Source organism: Gymnodraco acuticeps, unplaced genomic scaffold (genome assembly GCF_902827175.1).
Source record: "Gymnodraco acuticeps unplaced genomic scaffold, fGymAcu1.1, whole genome shotgun sequence".
Lineage (NCBI taxonomy): Eukaryota > Metazoa > Chordata > Actinopteri > Perciformes > Bathydraconidae > Gymnodraco > Gymnodraco acuticeps.
The window spans coordinates 2296450-2317030 of record NW_022992250.1 but is presented as its reverse complement, the minus strand read 5'-3'; the positions used below and the strand labels follow the sequence as shown (position 1 = coordinate 2317030).

At 39.2% G+C, this 20581-nt stretch overlaps 1 protein-coding gene across 1 annotated transcript in view; it reads left to right on the top strand.

The window, feature by feature from the left end:
• The window catches only part of larp1 (La ribonucleoprotein 1, translational regulator), a 65932-nt gene that overhangs the window by 34415 nt on the left and 10936 nt on the right, over positions 1-20581 (top strand). The window contains 10 exon segments of the mRNA XM_034206477.1: positions 3997-4068; positions 7497-7662; positions 9716-9850; positions 10548-10694; positions 12538-12700; positions 13709-13853; positions 15023-15197; positions 15394-15575; positions 17407-17505; positions 17695-18021. Of these exon segments, the coding sequence (XP_034062368.1) occupies positions 3997-4068; positions 7497-7662; positions 9716-9850; positions 10548-10694; positions 12538-12700; positions 13709-13853; positions 15023-15197; positions 15394-15575; positions 17407-17505; positions 17695-18021 (1611 nt within the window).

Here is a 20581-nt window from a genome sequence, read left to right as displayed (position 1 = left end):
CAGGACATGTGATAGGGAGTCTCTGCCTTAAAGTGAATGGACAATAGGCATCAATATCCATCTCATGTCTGCAGGACACACTTGAGATAGGTGATCATAACAAAATCAAATATCATGATACTATTGATCTCCAGCAATGTGATAGTGTTGTATATGAATGTATGCTTTCATACAGAATTAAGTTTAAACTAGTGTTGTGGAGTACTGTCGGGAAGAACTCCTTAAAGATCTTGTCCAACATAAGCGACAACACAGTGAGGTGTTTAGAAAAAGAACATCTTAGTGGTTTCTAGTCCCAAATTATAATATTTAGCAACCTTTCAGGGGGGGCTGATGCACTTTGCTGTAGTGGATGTGTGTCTTTTTTGACAATGGGTATTAGTGGTTTTGGCTGTAATTACACAGCAGCTAAACGGCACATCCAGACAGAGCAGCCTGCTCCTGCTGGCCCGACTCTGTGTCCTCAGTGCTGCATGTTTATTTTTTTAAGGGTTAGTCACCACCGTGGCAGGGAAACAAAAATGTCTGACCTTTAAGCGGGAACCTGCAAAATCAATCCCATTGCAAAAAGACAATCATTAGTTTGGAAGAGGAGTTGAGAAATTAAGTAGAATCTCAACCTGAGGGATTATTATGAGTGAATCCTTGCTGATAAAAGAATATAATTGAAATGAATCTTGCATGCTGTCTCACTTACTGTTGATATACTTATTTATTTACCTTTAGATTTAACTACAATACCATCAGGTCTATTCCACATAGATACTGGGTACAGATATTAGTCTGATTGTTGAATGAAATAAACGTAAACAATTATAATTCAGGATATAATGTATAGAAGAAATCTATTGTTTATTTGAAAACATAAAATATGCCAACTATTCCTTTTCTCCGCTTCTCAATTGTGAGGGTTTGTGGCTTTTTATCCAATAAGTAACTCAACAACCTTAGGGGTTTGTTGTTCATCAGACCAAACATAAATAAAAATGTCCCTTAGGCCTGTGATGTGGCATCTTTTCAATTTTCTAACATTCAAATAAATAAAGAAAAGGATTCAATAGAACAATCTTTAATGAAACAATTATTGCAAACTGTTTTCTCCTCATTGCACATGGCCGGCTGTCTAATTGACCCTTGGTTGATGTAAGAAAAACTTGAAAAGCTTAAAGCCTTAAACACCTGCCGATATAAGCTCTACTACTGTGTACACACGTCCAACATACTGACCCCCTTCCCTTTATCCCTATTCTCTCGAACCCTACAGCTGTTGTTCCTGTGAGGATGCGTTTAATTTGTCGCCGAGTAGTCAGTCACTCCTCGGAGCCCTTTTCTATTTCTGATCTCTGGGCTATAGTGTGCCAGCGGGAGATTGACCCCGGTAACCTCCCCAGCTAGTTCTGGACGAACATGAGGGAGAGCTGCTTGTCCCCTTACAGTAAAATGTGGGTCACATAGTTAGAGCCAGGAATAACTGGTGGCTTCGGTGGCAGAAATCATAGGTGGGGAGGGGTTCAGATACGGTGACCGAGGCCTGGGAAGGGATGCCCTTTTTAGGGATCCCCCTTCAATAAACCAGACCTGGATCAGTGGTGGTGGTGCTGCTGCTATTCTTAGGGGCTGGAGTTCACTGTCCACCACGTAACACTTAGAGGTGTCAATCAGCTGCTGAATTCCTCACATTATTCACACTGGGAAATGAACTTTGGTAAGGAGGGGTTTTCGATTAGGTTGTACTTAAGAGTTTTAAAGTTAGACTTGAGATTTCATGCAATAAAATGCATACATTGATTCTGTTAAATAATTTTCGGCGTGTGGCTGTTCTGCTTTACATGGGTTTGGGTAAGTTAAAATTGGGGTTGGAACATTTGATTAAACAGATATTTCAAGCTTGAGAAAAGTTGGTCGACGACAAAGCGATGAAATCGGACATATTGACAGATGAATCGAATTATTTTTAGTTGCAACAACACTAACCACCTTTTATCAATTATAATGAGACCGAACAAAAGACACACTTTTCTTAAAGATTTTAATTGACCTAATCCAACAGTTTTATTTATCGATTTTTCCTCATTGGAATAAATTAGTTAGTTTTTTTTTTCCACAGACTTTAAATGCTGCATTGACGTTGGTTGCATACTAGTAACATATGGAAATATGTGATGTTATATTTTCCGGTGCTTCATATGCTCGGATAACGTTTTTTCACTAAAGAAACGTTATGTATTTTGCAACAGTCGACAGTTCGCTAAGCCCCACCCAATCACTTAATAACTGTTGCTATGCAGATTTACCACACACAAGTCATTGGACCTATTGAAACCATCTGTCTTTGATTTCAAAGAGGTAGACAAAAGATCTATCTGAAATGACAACTGTGAACATTAACTAATTTAAAAAAAATCAGGTTTGACTGTTTTATTTTAAATGATTAAAACCAGCTTAGGTTGCCCGGAGAGTTATCCTGCAGACGTGCTGTAGAGATGATGAGCACTCATGTCTCTTCTCTGACTAAAAAACAATGAAGAGAATTTTTTACAACTCTGATCTCAGCATTCAAGCAAATAAACAAACAAAAAGTCACAAACACTGACCCTGGGCAACGTAGTCTGACTTGTTGTAAATGTCTTAATAAGGCCTGTTGTAGGCCAGTACAGACATGATATATTGTGTTATTACTGTTATGTAGCTATAAAGCCTTCTAGGATATCAAGTATATCTCATCAGAGCTCTATGCTAAGCTCAATACTAACCACATTAGAGGTTAGGGGCAAAATTAAAAGAACACATTCAGTGCAAAATACAAGTAACAGTTTGAGACAAATCAAATGGGCTACTTCCAACATTTTTAATAAGAAGTCTGAGTTCAGTGCAGACTGCAGTGTTGTGATGTTTTCGACCCATTTTGTTGTCTGTTTTGTGTCCAGAGTAAAATCATTGTCACTATAGTTTTTGTGTGCTTAGGAGACTGTAACAGAAGTTTCATCAGTGGCTTCCTGTGGCAGAAGGAGAATGAATCAGCAACCCTCTGTTCAACATTTCCTCAACCATTACACCACATTTCTTTATTGAGTCATGAAAAACCCTCACACCTGAGCTATAAACACTCTTCTAATCTAATGGCTCATTTCTGTCACTTCACACACCTCTATCCTCACTAAAAGTAAACTTATATTATTCCTGTCTGTCCAAAATCTAAAGCAATAAACCACAGTAATGTTTCCTCATCTTCATGTAAGGACACATTAGCCATTTAGCCACTGAAATGATATGGGATGTACTTTATAAAACCCTGAGGGAGCTTAGTGGACTTGGAAGCAGCAGATGCTTTTATCTTCCACGGCTTTTGTAGCATCCATTTGGCTTTTATATTGTTTGATGACAACAGGAAGTAGTTAATGGTCCTTGGGTTGTTGGAGAAGAGCAGCACTACAAATGTAAGCTTTTGAAGAGGCAATAATAACGTTTTTTTTACACCAGCCATTATACAAAATTAAAAATGATAACTGCAGAGGCTTGAAAGGATTTGTAACACTTGCTAAAGTGCCTGAACAGTCCCTAAATATTGAAGGTTTATGTCACGTCCATTTTAACTACTAACAGAAGAGCTTTTTCTTTAAATCAGTGTTAATACATTTTCTTCATTGTGTGTGTGTGTGTGTGTGTGTGTGTGTGTGTGTGTGTGTGTGTGTGTGTGTGTGTGTGTGTGTGTGGTGTGTGTGTGTGTGTGTGTGTGTGTGTGTGTGTGTGTGTGTGTGTGTGTGGTGTGTGTGTGTGTGTGTGTGTGTGTGTGTGTGTGTGTGTGTGTGTGTGTGTGTGTGTGTGTGTGTGTGTGTGTGTGTGTGTGTGTGTGTGTGTGTGTGTGTGTGTGTGTGTGTGTGGTGTGTGATGTGTGTGTGTGGGGTGTGTGTGTGTGTGTGTGTGTGTGTGTGTGTGTGTGTGTGTGTCATGGTCCACCTCATTGTCTCTAAACTGCTCTTCCCTCCCTCTGTTCAGATCGAGGCAGTGACACGGACGGTGTCTTGCCCGCCGACTGTCAAGCAGGTCAGAGACTCATGGAGATCCACTGTAAGTTTCACCTGCAGCCTGTGAAACCTGCTGCTAAAAAAAAAACGTTAAATGATGCACCACACAAAGAAATAAACAAACATAAAACGATGTCATAGTTAGTTAAAACCGGCTTAAAGTCAAATTGATTACAAAAAGTCAGGAGAATGAATGAATTAGCCTAGCTTGTTAACGTTGACACTGCAATGTCCACCCTGCACACTCAATGCTTTGGTCATCCCACGTTATTCAAAGGAGGGTTTTATTAGTTTATTTGACCTAATCAGTCTCCATGTCAAAAAGGCTTATTTCCAGGGGCCATGTGCATCACACCATCAAAAATCCATACGAAAAACGATTTTTTTTCACCATTTCCCACAATTGTACTATCTTAAACTGGAGTGTTCACTCTTTTGGAGATTATGTTTTTAATTTATTTTGTGTTTGATGGCCTGAACCAGCACACAAACTTTATAAAAAATAGTATTGAGAATAACACAAACGAGGGCCCAAATTAATTAAAATTAAATGTAATTGTAGGTGTAATATTCAGCTTTCTAAACTCATTTGATGTCAGTCAAATCAAAATCATTGTAAAGCCACTATATTTCATAACGGTTATAATTTGCGCAAAAGGGCTTGCTTCCCTTAAGGTTAGGCTTTATTGAGACATCGGTTTAACGAAGGTATTAAGAAAGTTACTGCATGTTTGAAGTGGGTCCTTGAGTTCAGAGTGAACAGATTAGTTGATGATTTTATACTTTCAAGACCGAGCAGCTCACAGCGGGTGTGGACAGAGTTTATTGCTGCTTGAAATGTGTCGAACCTCTAGTTAGTCCTCGAGTAAAACGCTTTGCATGACTTCTATGCAAACCCCTCGGTAGTATCAAACTTTGCATATATGAGCGTTCGTGATAGCTGAGCTGCTGTAGCACACAAGTGTCCGAACTCTGTTTGATTTGTATAAAATGAGATATCAGTTCTGTGAGAAAAAGATGAGGCGATTCACCAGCCTGTTACTGCGGGTTAGTGGACACTGCTATTACTTGATATTAGGGCTGCACGATATTGAAAAAAACTGACATTGCGATTTTTCCCCCTGCGATATATATTGCGATATGAAAACATACAGGAATTGAAGAAAAGACCGTTTTTTCTGTCCGCAAACCATCCTTTCTTGAACTTTAATGCTATACAATTAGTCTTTTTCTAACTATATTTAACCGGATGAAGGATTTTAGTCCCGGACGTCTGGATCTTAAGTTATCAGAGCAACAAGCTGAGCTAGCTCGGTTAGCAGCGCCGAACTGCCCTGGAGAAACACATGAAGCTACTTTATTCAGTGTTTTTACCTTTAATCACGGGGTCCGTTTGCTTTGGAGATTTTATTGTGATTGGTGGTTTGCTGTCACTCACTCAAGTACCCCTGACATGAGAGCCGCGCGAGTTTTCCTTTTGTAGCAAGCAGCAAAATAATTGTAACATGACGTGTTTGAATTAATTTGCCTACTTAATATCGCAAGTCCTAAAAAAAAAATATATATATATTAAAGAATTATAAAAAAAATCGCACGTCCTGCGATGTGAATATCGCCACGACACGGTATATCGTGCAGCCCTACTTGATATCAAATATAATGAGACCGAACAAAAGACACACTTTTCTCAAAGATTTTAATTTACCTAATACTTTTAATCTCAGTTTTATTTATAGATTTTTCCTCATTGGAATAATTTATTTTTTATTTAGCTTTTTTTTCCACAGACTTTAAATGCTGCATTGACGTTGGTTGCATACTAGTAACATATAGAAATATGTGATGTTACATTTTCCGGTGCTTCATATGCTCGGATAACGTTCTTTCACTAAAGAAACGTTATGTATTTTGCAACAGTCGACAGTTCGCTAAGCCCCACCCAATCACTTAATAACTGTTGCTATGCAGATTTACCACACACAAGTCATTGGACCTATTGAAACCATCTGTCTTTGATTTCAAAGAGGTAGACAAAAGATCTATCTGAAATGACAACTGTGAACATTAACTAATTTTAGTTACCAGTTCAGTACCAGAAATAGTAACAGTTAAAACATTTATTTTAAATGATTAAAAACATCCTTGGTTGCCAGGAAAGTTATCCTGCAGACGTGCTGTAGAGATGATGAGCACTCATGTCTCTTCTCTGACTAAAAAAACAATGAAGAGAATTTTTCACAACTCTGATCTCAGCATTCAAGCAAATAAACAAACAAAACAAAAAGTCACAAACACTGACCCTGGGCAACGTAGTCTGACTTGTTAGGTCTTAATAAGGCCTGTTGTAGGCCAGACATGATATATTTAAGCAATAGCTCACGACAGGCCGTGGTATATGCTCATTATATCACAGCTAAGGGGCGTGGTTCTGCCCGACGCGAAGCATGTCGTCGTTGAGGTGCTTTTTTTCTGGAGATAGGCACTGCTCAATCCACTCCTCCATAGTAAGACCCCCCCGGAGGTCGAAGTTAATCTTAAATGTTTCCATATTATGCTTTGTAAGTTTGTTTCGTAACGGAAGAAATTAAAATATATTTATAAAACTGACAAGTCAAATCAAGCAATCTGATTGGTCGATAGCGTTTTTGCGGACCTCTTTGATTACAGATTTGAAAACATCGTTGCTTGCTTTAAAAGTAGCTCAATTCATGATGTCAAACCTTGGAAAGTATCTAGATATCCCTGCCATAATGCCAAAGGAACTGCACACTGAATATGTTTTGCCGTTTGATGTCTATGTCTGGACCGCTGTGTAAAAAGGAGGGTTTCTGCCCCGTTACTTCTCCGCTGCTTTCTTGTTCCAGTTTGAAAAGCAGTTTGCTTTTCAGCCCAACTGTATACTGTTTTTCTCAGGCGCGGAGGGATACTGACTTGTTGTGAAAAGTAACTTACAGTTCTACCCGTGGTATACGCTCAGTATATCACGGCTAAGAACCAATCAGATTGCTTGATTTGACTTGTCCGTTTTATAATGTGTTATAACTGTTATGCAGCTATAAAGCCTCCTAGGATATCAAGTATATCTCATCAGAGCTCTATGCCAACTGCTTTAGCATGCTAAGAAGCTTGACATAACTAGCATAGAAACATATTCACTTGATGGGGGAGGGGTTAAGCGAGCGGTCCATAGCATGACCGTTATTGTTATGTGCATGTTTAACCAACAAAATATATGGTGTTAAGCTTGGATTTCATTTTACAGAATGGGAAAATAACTGAATATGTACGACTTTGTATCTGTGGCACCATTTTAAATCAATGTCATGTCCAGTAAAATGTGTATTACCACCAAATTGTTTTGTGCAATTTCCCCAATAACTCTTGTTTTGTTTGAATAGGTCTTCAGTCTCCTGTGAAAGATTGAATTGTTTCTCCAGCTCTTTTCTAAATGTCTGACTGTTTCCTCTGCAGGCTCCTAAGAAGCCGACGACAGTCAAGAAGGAGTCGAAGGAGTCGAAGGAGAAGAGGGAGAGCAACGAGGAGAGCAAGGAGAACCTGAAGGCCAAGTCGGACGACTCTGGAGAGGAGAAGAACGGCGACGATGACTCTCAGAAGAACGGACCCAAGACAAAAAAAGGTAAATATGGATTAAGCAGGTGGCCTGTTTGCATGCTGAAAGAACAAATTGTTAATAATCAAAAGTAGCATGTGCTAATGCGTGCATATTAAAAGTACTTGGTGTAAAAACGGTTATCAAGATTGGTCAAATATTTATTTTAACCCCCAACTTCACTGGCATGTTGTCTTAATCACTTTGACTTTTTAGGAGAAAAGTCTAACCTGTCATATTTTTAACCTACATCCAAAGTTTTTAGGGTTAAATAACAAATAGCTTTGTTTAAGTTTGAATACATTCCCAAATTATTACAATGCAATAAATGTAATGAGCAAGTTTTAATACAGCTACCTTTTAAAAAAAAAAAGAAGTGGATCCATAGCAGACGACTTAAGCAGGGCTCAAGCCGCTCAACGCTAACTTTTAAAAGTGGTTGCCAGGCTGGCAACCAGGCATCAGCTTTTGGTTGCCAAAACTGAAAATACGGTTGCCATTTTTAGTCACCTTATATTTTAAATAATTAAGATACTATACATCAACTTAATAATGAAAATGTGACACAAAAGAATGTTCAAATGCTTTATTACAATAAGTAATTAATGGAATTAAGTGAAACTTAAGTAGTAGTAAACTTCCACCCTCAATTGCTGGTATACAAAATACCAGTAGTGCAGCTGTTGTTAGGTTATCATCAGCCTTTTATATTTCCAGAAACAATACTGGCATACAGAATGTGATGGTGAGGATTTCACCACAGACCACCACTTTCTTTAGCAGCCAGTTTAGTCGTGTGTTTTCTGAACTTTTCCATGAGCATATCCCTTTTTACATATTTTGAGGATTAGTCAGTTTTAATTAATTAAAAACATTCCACATCGCCGAGAGATGTATCAATCAGATTTAACATGCGGACGTGCTGTAGAGATGATGAGCACTCATGTCTCTTCTCTGACTAAATGATCAATGAAGAGAATTTTTACAACTCTGATCTCAGCAATGAAGCAAGTAATTACAGATTTAAACCCTTAATTAGGAGCGGCTGACTAATTTTAGAATAAGTGTGTTTGGCTATAGTTTGATGTTAACTCTGAGGGGGGTTGAAGCTTGAATACGCACAAATGTTTTTTTCATCTTGCAGTTCCACAAACTAATTCCCCACATTGCTGCTGTCAAAATGTCATAGTGAATAAAGCGTTTTGAGCTTGTTCTGATATTATTCCAGCAGTCATTTGCGTGTCGTTGCTCCTGTAGCAGTGACTCAGCCACAATCTTCGTATTTTTCCCTCTTTATTCTCTCCCTCCTACCCTACCTCCCTCTCCTTCTCTTACCTACTCAGTCAGCAGATAGACACAGGGCCACGTCACTTAAACCTGGCCGTCATTTCCTCTCGCTGCTTGTGTGTTATCTGTCACACACTCACCCACACAAATCCCCCTAAACCAGATAGTGTTTTAACAGCAGAACACTAATGCACCCCGCTGGCCGGCAGAGGTACTGCAGAGGCCTTTGTGCTGTTTGACCAACACAAAGACTCAGCACTTTTAGAGTCACAATTAGTTATGATGAACGTTCTAAAAGCAGTACCCTCAAATAAACAATGACTATCTCTCCCAAACAGTCTTCTTGATATAAGGTATTTGCAGGTCACTAAGTTTAAAATACTTTATCAGCTTAAAAGGTGTCGATGCTTTCAAAATACTTACATTTATTTGCATTTTTTTAAATGTGGTTGATGCTCATCTGCTTCTTTAAAATATATATGTATTTCATATTTAAAAAATCACAGTATAATTACCTATAGGCAGCAATTGTTGCCTGCCTAAGAGAAATCTTAAATTGATGCAGGAAAAAATAATCCTAAAGAACAGTGCCCCCTTTTTAGCTTACTTATATATTTCCAAAACATTTGGTTAAAATGAGAAATAACAATTATTATTATTATGACAAATAAATGATTGAGGTGATGACTACAGACACCTTTATTACTCAGACAGCTGTATTGATAAAGCTGAATTAGTGTCTAAATGACAAATGTTTGCTCACGGCGTTGCCTCTTTCTGTCGTTACAAATAGGAAACAAGCAGAAGTGGGTTCCCCTGATGATCGAGGTGAAGTCTGAGGGTCCCAGGGAGCGTTCGGCCTCCAGGAACAACAGCCGGCAGAACGAAAACCCCCGTCTGCCCCCCAACGCCAGGAACGACCTCAGAGGTCAGTGTGTTCAGGTCACTTTCTGCAGTACAGATGCTCTTACAGAAGTCTGACAAAGGCAGTGCTGAAACACTGAACACATTCTTTAGTAGCTATTTTTTCTAGTCTTTGTCTGCAGTGCAGACTTTTCAATCAAATCTGACCTGCAGACGTGCTGAAGAAGTGATGAGATCTTCATGTCTCTTCTCTGACTAAACATCAATGAAGATAACCTTTCACAACTCTGATCTCAGCATTTAAGCAAACCAATACAACTGAAATAACCTTACCTAGCTGGTTCAACATGAAGATTTAAATGCCAGGAGATATTTACTCTAGTTTTACTGTTTGACTCGTGACAGCAGATTTAAATTGGTTGTACAGGATATGTCGGTATAACTGCATCTGCTTGATCTATTGGAGACATTACTGCTTTTAGCTGGTTGAGGCGGTGTGCCTGACTCAGCAGCAGGATGTGGACCGATCTGCTTCTGCTTTGATAACCCTGCTCTTTAAATGTACATTTATCAAGGAAAGGAAGTGTGTGTGTAGCACAGCGGAGATTCTATCTTGATATGCAAGATTTCTAGTTAAAAGTAACCTTCTTTTGATCAAAATCAGCAATAGTTATGCAGACGATTCTGCCAACACGATTTGACAGTGGTTTTATTCTACTGTGCTGCTGTGTTTGTGCTAAAGGCTGTTTGTTTCCCTGCAGACTGGCACAGTCAAAAGTACGAGCGGGAGTGGCGTGACGACCACGACGAGGTGTCCAGCGTGAAGAGCGAGGGAGCACCTTTCCGAGGAGGGTTCAGAGGTCGAGGACGTGGAAGAGGGAGAGGCCGGGGGAGAGGCAGAGGAAGAGGTATGTGTGGGGGTTTTTCTTCATACTTATAGAAACAAATGTTAAATAGAACTGAGTAATACAACAATGTACAAACAAATGTAAACAAAAGTAACTTTCTTTTTTTGTTTCCTGAAATATGGAGGTTAGAATTTCCTCATTTTGTGTGTTGGTTAGGAGTAGAGACTTTCTTTAGTACCATTTTAGTTACTCGACAGTGTAACAAATGATAAAGAATGTGTCATTTTGATGTTGACACTCAAACATTAAGAATGTAGTGAGATAAGGTAAGATGGATAAGGTTTGTACGAACTGACACACAGGATGAAAAGTCATATACGCATAATCTTAGTAGTTAGCTTATGGCTATTTTTGTTAAACATAATCAAATAAAAATGTCTCTTACCTCATTTGGAGATGTATGGGTCAAAAGTAGCCTTCAGACGTGCTGTAGAGATGATGAGATCTTCATGTCTCTTCTCTGACTAAACATCAATGAAGATACTCTTCACAACTCTGATCTCAGCATTTAAGCAAGTATGTTTTCATGGCCACAGGATAGCTCAGTGGTTAGTCTTCAGACTGCCAGGTCTGCAGATCATCAAGCACTGCCCCCCCCCCCTCTGTCCCCCCTTTCAATGCTGCATCTACAAATAAAGGCACTCTGGCCTGATTTAAAAAAATAAAAATCTTGCGGGAAATGTTGTTTTCGGTCTCTCAAATATGGAGATTTGGATGTCAAATAAAACAAATTATTAATATAGGAAATAATTGGTGGATTAATGGCTACAATAAGTTATAATCAATTACAGCCCTGAAGTTGTATTGCTCAGCAGTCATAATGAATGGTAGTGTAATTCCCTACAAACAGTGGGGTTAATATATTAATTTACTAATCACAGTTTCTTGCAATCAGACACATGACACTGTTTTTGAATGGTTAAAGACATGAAGCAACAAGTTGTGGCTTTGGGAAGCTATGACTGGTACATGCTGTGCAGCTGAAGGGCAATAACTTCCCTGGATAAAACAAACAAGCTGCAATGTGTATTCACACATTTCACCTACTGCAAACTAAAGCTTCATAGCACACAGACATGAGAGTAGCATCAATCCTCATGTATTTGAAACCTGACATATTCTGTCTAGTTTTGGTAATGTTTTGGCTGACTCTGCTCTCAAACTGGGTGGTTGGCGACCCTCGCTGGCCCCACGGAGGGTACAGAGAAAACAGAAAGTGCAATAACAAGCAGTGAGTGTTGGAAAGAGTTGAGGCATGTTGGATCCAGCAGCAGAGGCGGGTTTCCCCGAAGGCCTGTTAGTTTTGGCAGGTTCTCCTTTCTCTTCCCTCGCTGTGTTTCACTCTCTTTTTATACACATTGTCTTTTCTTACTCTATTCCCTCTTCTTTATTTTCCTATTAACTGTCTCGATTTTCAGCCTCCTCTTTCACAAAACCCAGCTCCAGACTGAGATGGTGAAAGCACTTCTCCCTTTTTTTATTTGAAGAGTGAAGCCAAGTTTAAAAAATAAACAATGAGTAGTTTGAAATAAAGTAATTGTCCATTACGTCCAGCTTAACGTCCCTCCTGTCTCCTTAAGGACGAGCAACAGCATCTCAGAATACAGTAAATATAGTCAATGCCAAATGTATCAGTTTCATTTTAAGGGCATTTTTAAACATTGTTTTAAATATAATAGAACCACATGCAGCATTAGGATTCTTTTGCATGTGGTGATGTGATCATGTGGTATTTTCACTTATAGACGGAATACAGGGCATTTTGTATGTTATATATTTCAGGAAACTAAAAAAAATATTTAACGACCACTATTAAATCTCTGTATTTTTCTGTCCTTTCAAGGCCACTATGACCACCATTACGGCTACAAGTCCTACGACATGAAAGACGGTTCCTGCGGCCAGAAGTTTGGCAACACGGTGACCTACTACTACGACAACATGAGCAGCAACGACCTTTTCTCCGTGGACCACGACCATCTGAAGGACTACATCAAGAGGCAGATGTAAGTTTGGCTCCTTCTCTTACAGACAGAGGCAGTGCTGAAACACTGAACATGGGAACAACACGTTCTTTAGTAGTAACAGGTTTTTCAAGTCTGAGATTTTCTGAGCAGATTTTCAATCAAATCCTACCTGCAGACGTGCTGATGAAGTGATGAGATATTCATGTCTCTTCTCTGAAGAACATCAATGAAGATAACCTTTCACAACTCTGATCTCAGCATTTAAGCAAACCAATATGTGACAAAGCCATATCTAACTGTGATCAAACACTGCTCTAATCACAGTACATTTAAAACTTTATATATTTATTTGATGAGCTATTGTAGTGTGAAACAGATTAAATAATCTTAACCCAAATCTTTGCTACATCATTTTACCAACTAGAGTTCAGGCTACGAGCTTGTCATCTGTTTTGGAGGCTTTTTGAACTCGGTCAAGTAAAAAAAAAAAAGGCCCTAGAAGTTATTTAAAGTTATAAAGGTCCTTGCTGCTAATGAACCTCTGTGGTTATGATTAATCTAATTTACATACAACCTCAGATAACATTTTCCAAAACAACTATGTGTCTCCTTCTAAATGAAACCCCTTACCCATCCACAACAGGTCGGCAGTCAGTTTGGCAGATGTAGACACTTCCCCATGTGTTGAGACAGCTGAACTGCAGTAGCATAACATTTTCCTCGTGTGCACTCAGTGCCCCCTTCAGTTTAAATCTCTATCAAGTTACTTAGAGGCTTTGAAATCCTGTCAAATATTCTGCTTTTGATTAGGGGTTCCTTGGGAGGTATTCTTTCCCATGTGGTAATGCCTGTTTCCACAAAATGTTTTTAATACTCTTTTCATTTGTTCTGCTCCTGGTCTGACTGGGTTCTCATTTGGATAAGATATCTCTTGTTTCCCTTACTGCTCTCTTGTGCTTCCGTAAAGCAGGGACATTTTAAAGTGAAAGATGTGAGGAGTCGTCTACATACAGCTGATTTGTGTCCCTGTTCTCCTGCCCCCTTTAGTGAGTACTACTTCAGCCTGGACAACCTGGAGCGGGACTTCTTCCTGCGGAGGAAGATGGACCAGGAGGGCTTCCTGCCCCTCAGCCTCGTCGCCAGCTTCCACCGAGTGCAGGCCCTCACCACCGACGTGAACCTCATCTTGGAAGTAAGCACATTTATCACAGTACAGTGACGTTGGAAAACATCATTTTAGCTGTGATGTGGTAAGTGAGTCAAAACTGTCAAACTGTTGTTTATCCATAGTTAATTCAATTCAAGTTTTTGATGAGTTGAGTTAAATCAGCTACATTTCAAGTATAAAAGCATATAATAGAAACTTTGAATACTGTCAAAATGTAAAAACGTAGTATAATTAAAACCAATGCTCCTCAGATAAAAGCTCTACATTTTAAAGACTAGTTTGATGTTTGGGAAATAAACATATTCGTCATGTGACAAATGTAATACTTGTCCATTACTTGGCAAATTGTTATTTTTAAATGTTGACTTTTGTATGCATGAAAACAAGCTATTATGGGTTATTCAGTTTTCTTTACGAGGTGTTGGTGAAACTTTAAATTTGAGATTTTCAGAGCAGATTTTCAATGAAATCCTACCTGCAGACGTGCTGATGAAGTGATGAGATCTTCATGTCTCTTCTCTGAAGAACATCAATGAAGATAACCTTTCACAACTCTGATCTCAGCATTTAAGCAAACCAATATCTGACAGCCATATCTAACTGTGAACAAACACTGCTCTAATCACAGTACATTTAAAACTTTATACATATATATTTATTTGATGAGTTATTGTAGTGTGAAACAGATTAAATAATCTTAACCCACATCTTTGCTACATAATTTTACCAAACTAGAGTTCAGGCTACAAGCTTGTCATCTGTTTTGGAAGCTTTTTGAACTCGGTCGAGTTAAACGTAGTATAATCGAAACCAATGCATCTCAGATAAAAGCTCTACATTTTAAAGACTAGTTTGATATTTGGGAAATAAACGTATTCGACATGTGACAAATTCAATACTTGGCCATTACTTGGGGAATTGTTATTTTTACACTTCGGCTTTTGTATGCATGAAAACAAGCTATTATGGTTATCCACTGTTCTTTACGAGGTGTTGGTGGAACATTAAAGGATTTTCTTATGAAAGAAAATGTATCTCCTTAATGCCATTTATGAAAATATGAGGTCATGCTTGAGACGCACTGAACACAAACGTATTACTTCATATCCTTTGACATACGAGCGATCCTTCATGCGGTACCGTATCTCTGTTATTAATGCTCAGACTAACTGACCCATCGTCTCTCCTAACAGGCTTTAAAGGGCAGTCAGGAAGTGGAGATAATTGACGGGAAGATCCGTCGGAAGGTGGACCCAGAGCAATGGCCCCTCCCGGGACTAGCCATGCTCAACCAACCCCAAACAGATTTCTCCCAGCTCATCAACTGCGCAGAGTTTATCCCGAGACAGATGCCCGATGAGCCCAGAGGTGAGCAGTCTGATCTACTCTTAACCTGTTAATTAAAGTGAAATTTGGATTAAAAAAAGAAAATCAAGTTTAGTTTTTCTCGATTCTGCTTTAGCAATTTGCCTCAATCTGAAATGAAGTCAGTACAGTATTTTTTTTTAAGCAACAAAAATATAAACACTTAAAATAATCATATGAAATGTTCTGTCTGCTGCAGGCTCTCCCAGGTCCTCAACACCGGTGAGGAAACATAGCAAGACTGATTTAGACACCTCCAACCTCAAGACGATGCCCAAGGGCCTCTCCGCCAGCCTCCCCGACCTGGACTCCGAGTGCTGGATCGAGGTCAAGAAGAGGCCCAGACCCTCCCCGGCCAGACCCAAGGCCAGCGCAGAGAAGGTGAGGGTCCGCGCCATTCACTCATAACAATAGCCGCGTTCACACCAAGTACTTTGCCGTACTTAGTTCCCAGCACTTAGTGCCCAGCACTTAGTTCCCCTATGGAACTAAGAGCCGATCGCGTTCACACCGGAATAAGTTCCCTGACGGAAGATTACGCAAATCAGCCGCTGACGTCACTTCGTCGTCTTCTGCTTTGGGTTTACTGGCAGGCCGCAAACAACTTCACGGTGTATACTGCCACCCGAAGTCCCCGGCCGGAAGTCCCCGGAGTTGGGGACTAATAATGCTAATGCTAATAATGCTAATGCGAGGATAATAAAATGGCAGCTCTACAAAACATTTCAGAGTTTTACGGGGCGTGGTTTGTAATTCGACCAGGCAATCAGAACTGGGGCACTTGTTTTCCCCCAGGAGAGTACCACCTCTCTAGCAGGCACTAAAAATGGGGGTAAAAGTTCCCGGCACTAAGTACTCTTTTTGGTGTGAACTAAACAGGAAAAGTACGGGGAAAAGTACTCCGGTGTGAACTCGCCTATTGTTCCATCCAAGTTTCCATTGTTTGGTTTCACATTGACCATAATGCTTTTTGGCCACTTGCCAGCAAAAACTTGTTTGTAATGTCACAAAAAAGTGCCTATTAACTTTATAAAGAAATAAAAAAAATTTAAAACATGTCAAGAAGTCATTTAGTTCTGATTCTTTTAATATTGGTGCAAATTGAATAGTCTACGTTTTCTCCAAAGAAATAGATAGTTTAAAGGTGTTCATGTCACTTGTACAGCTCACTGTAAATATTGTATTATCCCATCTGACACACCTTTCTCTGATCTGGTAGTGTTAATTTAAACTAACAATCTTTGTTTTCCATGTGCAACAACTCTGCTCAAATCATCAGGATTTAAAATCAATTCTGTCAAAATGTAAAAACGTAGTATAATTTAAAACTAACGCACCTCAGATAAAAGCTCTACATTTTAAAGACTAGTTTGATTTTTGGGAAATAAACGTATTCGACATGTGACAAATGTAATACTTGGCCATTACTTGGCAAATTGTTATTTTTACACTTTGGCTTTTGTATGCATGAAAACAAGCTATCATGGGTTATTCAGTGTGCTTCACAAGGTGTTGGTGGACCATTACATTTGTGAGATTATCGGAGCAGATTTTCAATCAAATCCTACCTGCAGACGTGCTGATGAAGTGATGAGATATTAATGTCTCTTCTCTGAAGAACATCAATGAAGATAACCTTTCACAACTCTGATCTCAGCATTTACGCAAACCAATTAAACAAATTGCCATATCTAACTGTGATCAAGTGAACAAACACTGCTCTAATCACAGTACATTTAAAACTTGACGGCATTTATTGTAAATCCTGATTAAAACACTGATGATTTGAGCTGAAATATAAAGAAATCTTAACATTTAAAAACATGTCAAGAAGTCATTATTTAGTTCTGATTGTTTTAATATTGGTGCAAATTGAATAGTCTACTTTTCCTCGAAAGAAATAGATAATTTAAAGGGTTTTTTAAATAAAAAAAAACACACTAATGCTGTCATGTAGCCATTGGGCATTGTTTACCCAGCAAATGAATTCCATTTTCCCATTCAGACTTTTTTAACACAATTTATCCTTTTCTTTTCTTCTCTTATTTTTTAAAGCTTTTTCATGATTTTTAGAAAACTACCAATTATGAGTTAACCTTTTCCTCATGGTATATTTAACTTGTCATGCCGGTATTATTTCCCCATCCATTCACGTCTTCACATGCCTGCTCTCTCCTCCTCCTGTGTGCTCGGTGTTGATTCACTGATGCAGGCCCCCTCGTTGCAGCAGCCGAAGGAAAAGGAGGACTTGGTGCGCTGCCTGCTGCCTCAGCCCGGCTCCTCGCCCTCCCCCGCCACCACAGGAACTAAGGTGAATACGCTTCTTGATTATCATTCTTCTAAAAACAGAAGATCTGCAACTAATAGTTGGACTATCATATGTATTCGTTTTTTGGGATTTTCTGAGGATCAATTCTGACAATTAAGTCTTTCATGAGTCAAAGCATGTAATTGGCTTCCAACAATGTCTTCATTTTTCTAAATGGTTATCTGTGATCAGGACGGAGCGGAGCCGGACGAACCGGAGGAGCTGGACTTCATGTTCGACGAGGAGATGGAGCAGATTGACGGACGGCGCAACACCTTCACCGATTGGTCGGACGATGATACGGACGGCGAGATCGACGACCAAGACGTCAACAAGATCCTGATCGTGACTCAGACGCCGCCCTACCTGAGGAAACACCCGGGGGGCGACCGCACGGGACACCACACCTCGCGCTCCAAGCTGACCTGCGAGCTCGGAAAAGTGATCAACGACGGGCTCTTCTACTACGAGCGGGACCTGTGGGACGACACGTGCGATCCCGAGTACGCCACCATCAAGGTGAGCTCATTCTGCGCGATTAACCTACAATTTATTATTTACTATCATGGTTAGGGTCTACGGTTTTATTTGACCATCAACGAGAAGTGGACGGCCCCAACATGTAAAGAAGATGGAAAATGTTCTGCTCTACATTGTGAGAGAATTTGGGTTTTTTTCTTTGTCCCTTTTAAAAAAAAGTCTGAGGAACAGCGGTGAAGCAATATGTAGTTTGATTTTGATTATTACAAAAATGATATACTTATATTGAGCCATGCTTTAGTTTAAATAACTTTTTTGATATGACAATCTGTGAGCCTTAAGTTAAAAATGAAACTCGAGTCTGATTCGAAGGTTTTCAAATGTTACTTGGCCATTACTTGGCAAATTGTTATTTTTTTATTTTGAGTGTGAGAGCAGATTTTCAATCAAATCCTACCTGCAGACGTGCTGATGAAGTGATGAGATCTTCATGTCTCTTCTCTGAAGAACATCAATGAAGATAACCTTTCACAACTCTGATCTCAGCATTTAAGCAAACCAATATGTGACAGCCATATCTAACTGTGAACAAACACTGCTCTAATCACAGTACATTTAAAACTTTATACATATTTATTTGATGAGTTATTGTAGTGTGAAACAGATTAAATAATCTTAACCCACATCTTTGCTACATCATTTTACCAAACTAGAGTTCAGGCTACAAGCTTGTCATCTGTTTTGGAAGCTTTTTGAACTCGGTCAAGTTAAAAGACGTTGTATAATCGAAACCAATGCACCTCAGATAAAAGCTCTACATTTTAAAGACTAGTTTGATATTTGGGAAATAAACGTATTCGACATGTGACGAATTCAATACTTGGCCATTACTTGGGGAATTGTTATTTTTACACTTTGGCTTTGTATGCATGAAAACAAGCTATTATGGTTATCCATGTATGATAACCTCTCCCAACTCTAATCTTACATTAAGATTAGACAGTTACATTAATGTCTAAAGAGACAGCTCACTTTAGTTTAGGGCTGCAACAAACGACTAATTTGATAATCGATTAATCTGTCGATTCATGAAACGATTAATCGACTATTCGGACTATTACTGTATGCCTTGCACAATTTCTCAAACGCTCTTATTTAGCTTGAGGTTGTTTTAGGCATGTGGAAACTAACAATGAAGACAATACAGATGAATACTTGATTCAAAAATACATATATTATTAAATTAACTAAACACATTTTGAACCAAATTAACATTGCTTTTTATTTAAATTAAATAAATAATATTTTACATCAAAAGAAACAACAGTGTTTTAACAAATCGTATTAAATAATGTGATGACAGAACTGTGAACAGAATAGCTGAAACTTTAACAAAATAAATAACTCGGTTACCTCTAATCATTAACCCATGTTTGTATAATTGAGTTAACCCTGTGTGTTGCTGCTAGCATACATAACACCTGACGTGGAAAAGTTACTCGTGGATGGAGCTACAGAGCTGCTAGAAAGACAGTCGAACCCGGTGCATTCCTCAGTCTGAATGTGGTGCACTTTTGCTAAATGTTTAGACAAATTGCTCGTGTTACCGCCCTCACATGCTAAACTCTCATTGCACTTTTGGTAACGAGCATTCTCCACATCGAGACGGGTAAAGTTTAACCACACCTCGGAGCGCGTTCACTCCGCCATCTCCTCCGTGTGTTGCTGCATGTAGCAGCTGCGTGTGTGTGTGTAAACTGCCCCGCCCACTCGCACACAGACGGGGGAGAGATCTCGTCTGATCGAAAATACATCATAGACGCATTTGTTTGTCTTTTTGCATATTAGAAACTAGTTGGCGACACTAAGACTGCTATTAGTGATGGGAATTCCGGCTCTTCTTGGTGAGCCGGATCATTTGGCTCGGCTCACCAAGAAGAGCCGGCTCTTTCGGCTCCCAAACGGCTCTTCAGTTTACCACATATTATACCTTTTAATTAAATCAAATGTAGCCCTGTTTTGACTAATGATTTATATGTGTACACATATATCACTTTTTTATATCACAATTATTCAATACATCCTTTGTACTGAAGTATTCAAAAGTAAAAATTACATGTTTAATATAAATGATTTGCTGTGGCCAATTGTTTTCATTGCATTTACAGACCCGTGTAACTCTCTGAGACCACCCAATGAATGCATTGACTTGCTTCTGGAACCACGCTACACAAAACAGATAGCAACACCTATAAAAACTATTTTAAAAAAAGGGGCTACTGTATCGACCTATATAAAGTATATAAATATAGTTTTTCTTTTCAAAATACCAAAAAGATCCTGCATTTTAGCCATGCCTCATTTCACTCTATTTGCTCTTTCCAGCGCTGTTTTTGCAGGGGGCTGATTCTGTGAGCTGCAGCTGACCACGCCCCCCTGCAGGAGAGGGGAGCGTGCTCTGAGATCAGCTGCTGGGCTGTCAGAAGAGGGGGAGAAAAAGAGATCTCCGTCCTCCGTGTTTTATTCTTATAGAAGTAAGAAGAGAAGTAATGGGGCAGAAACCCTCCTTTTTACGCAGCGGTCCAGGCATAGACATCAA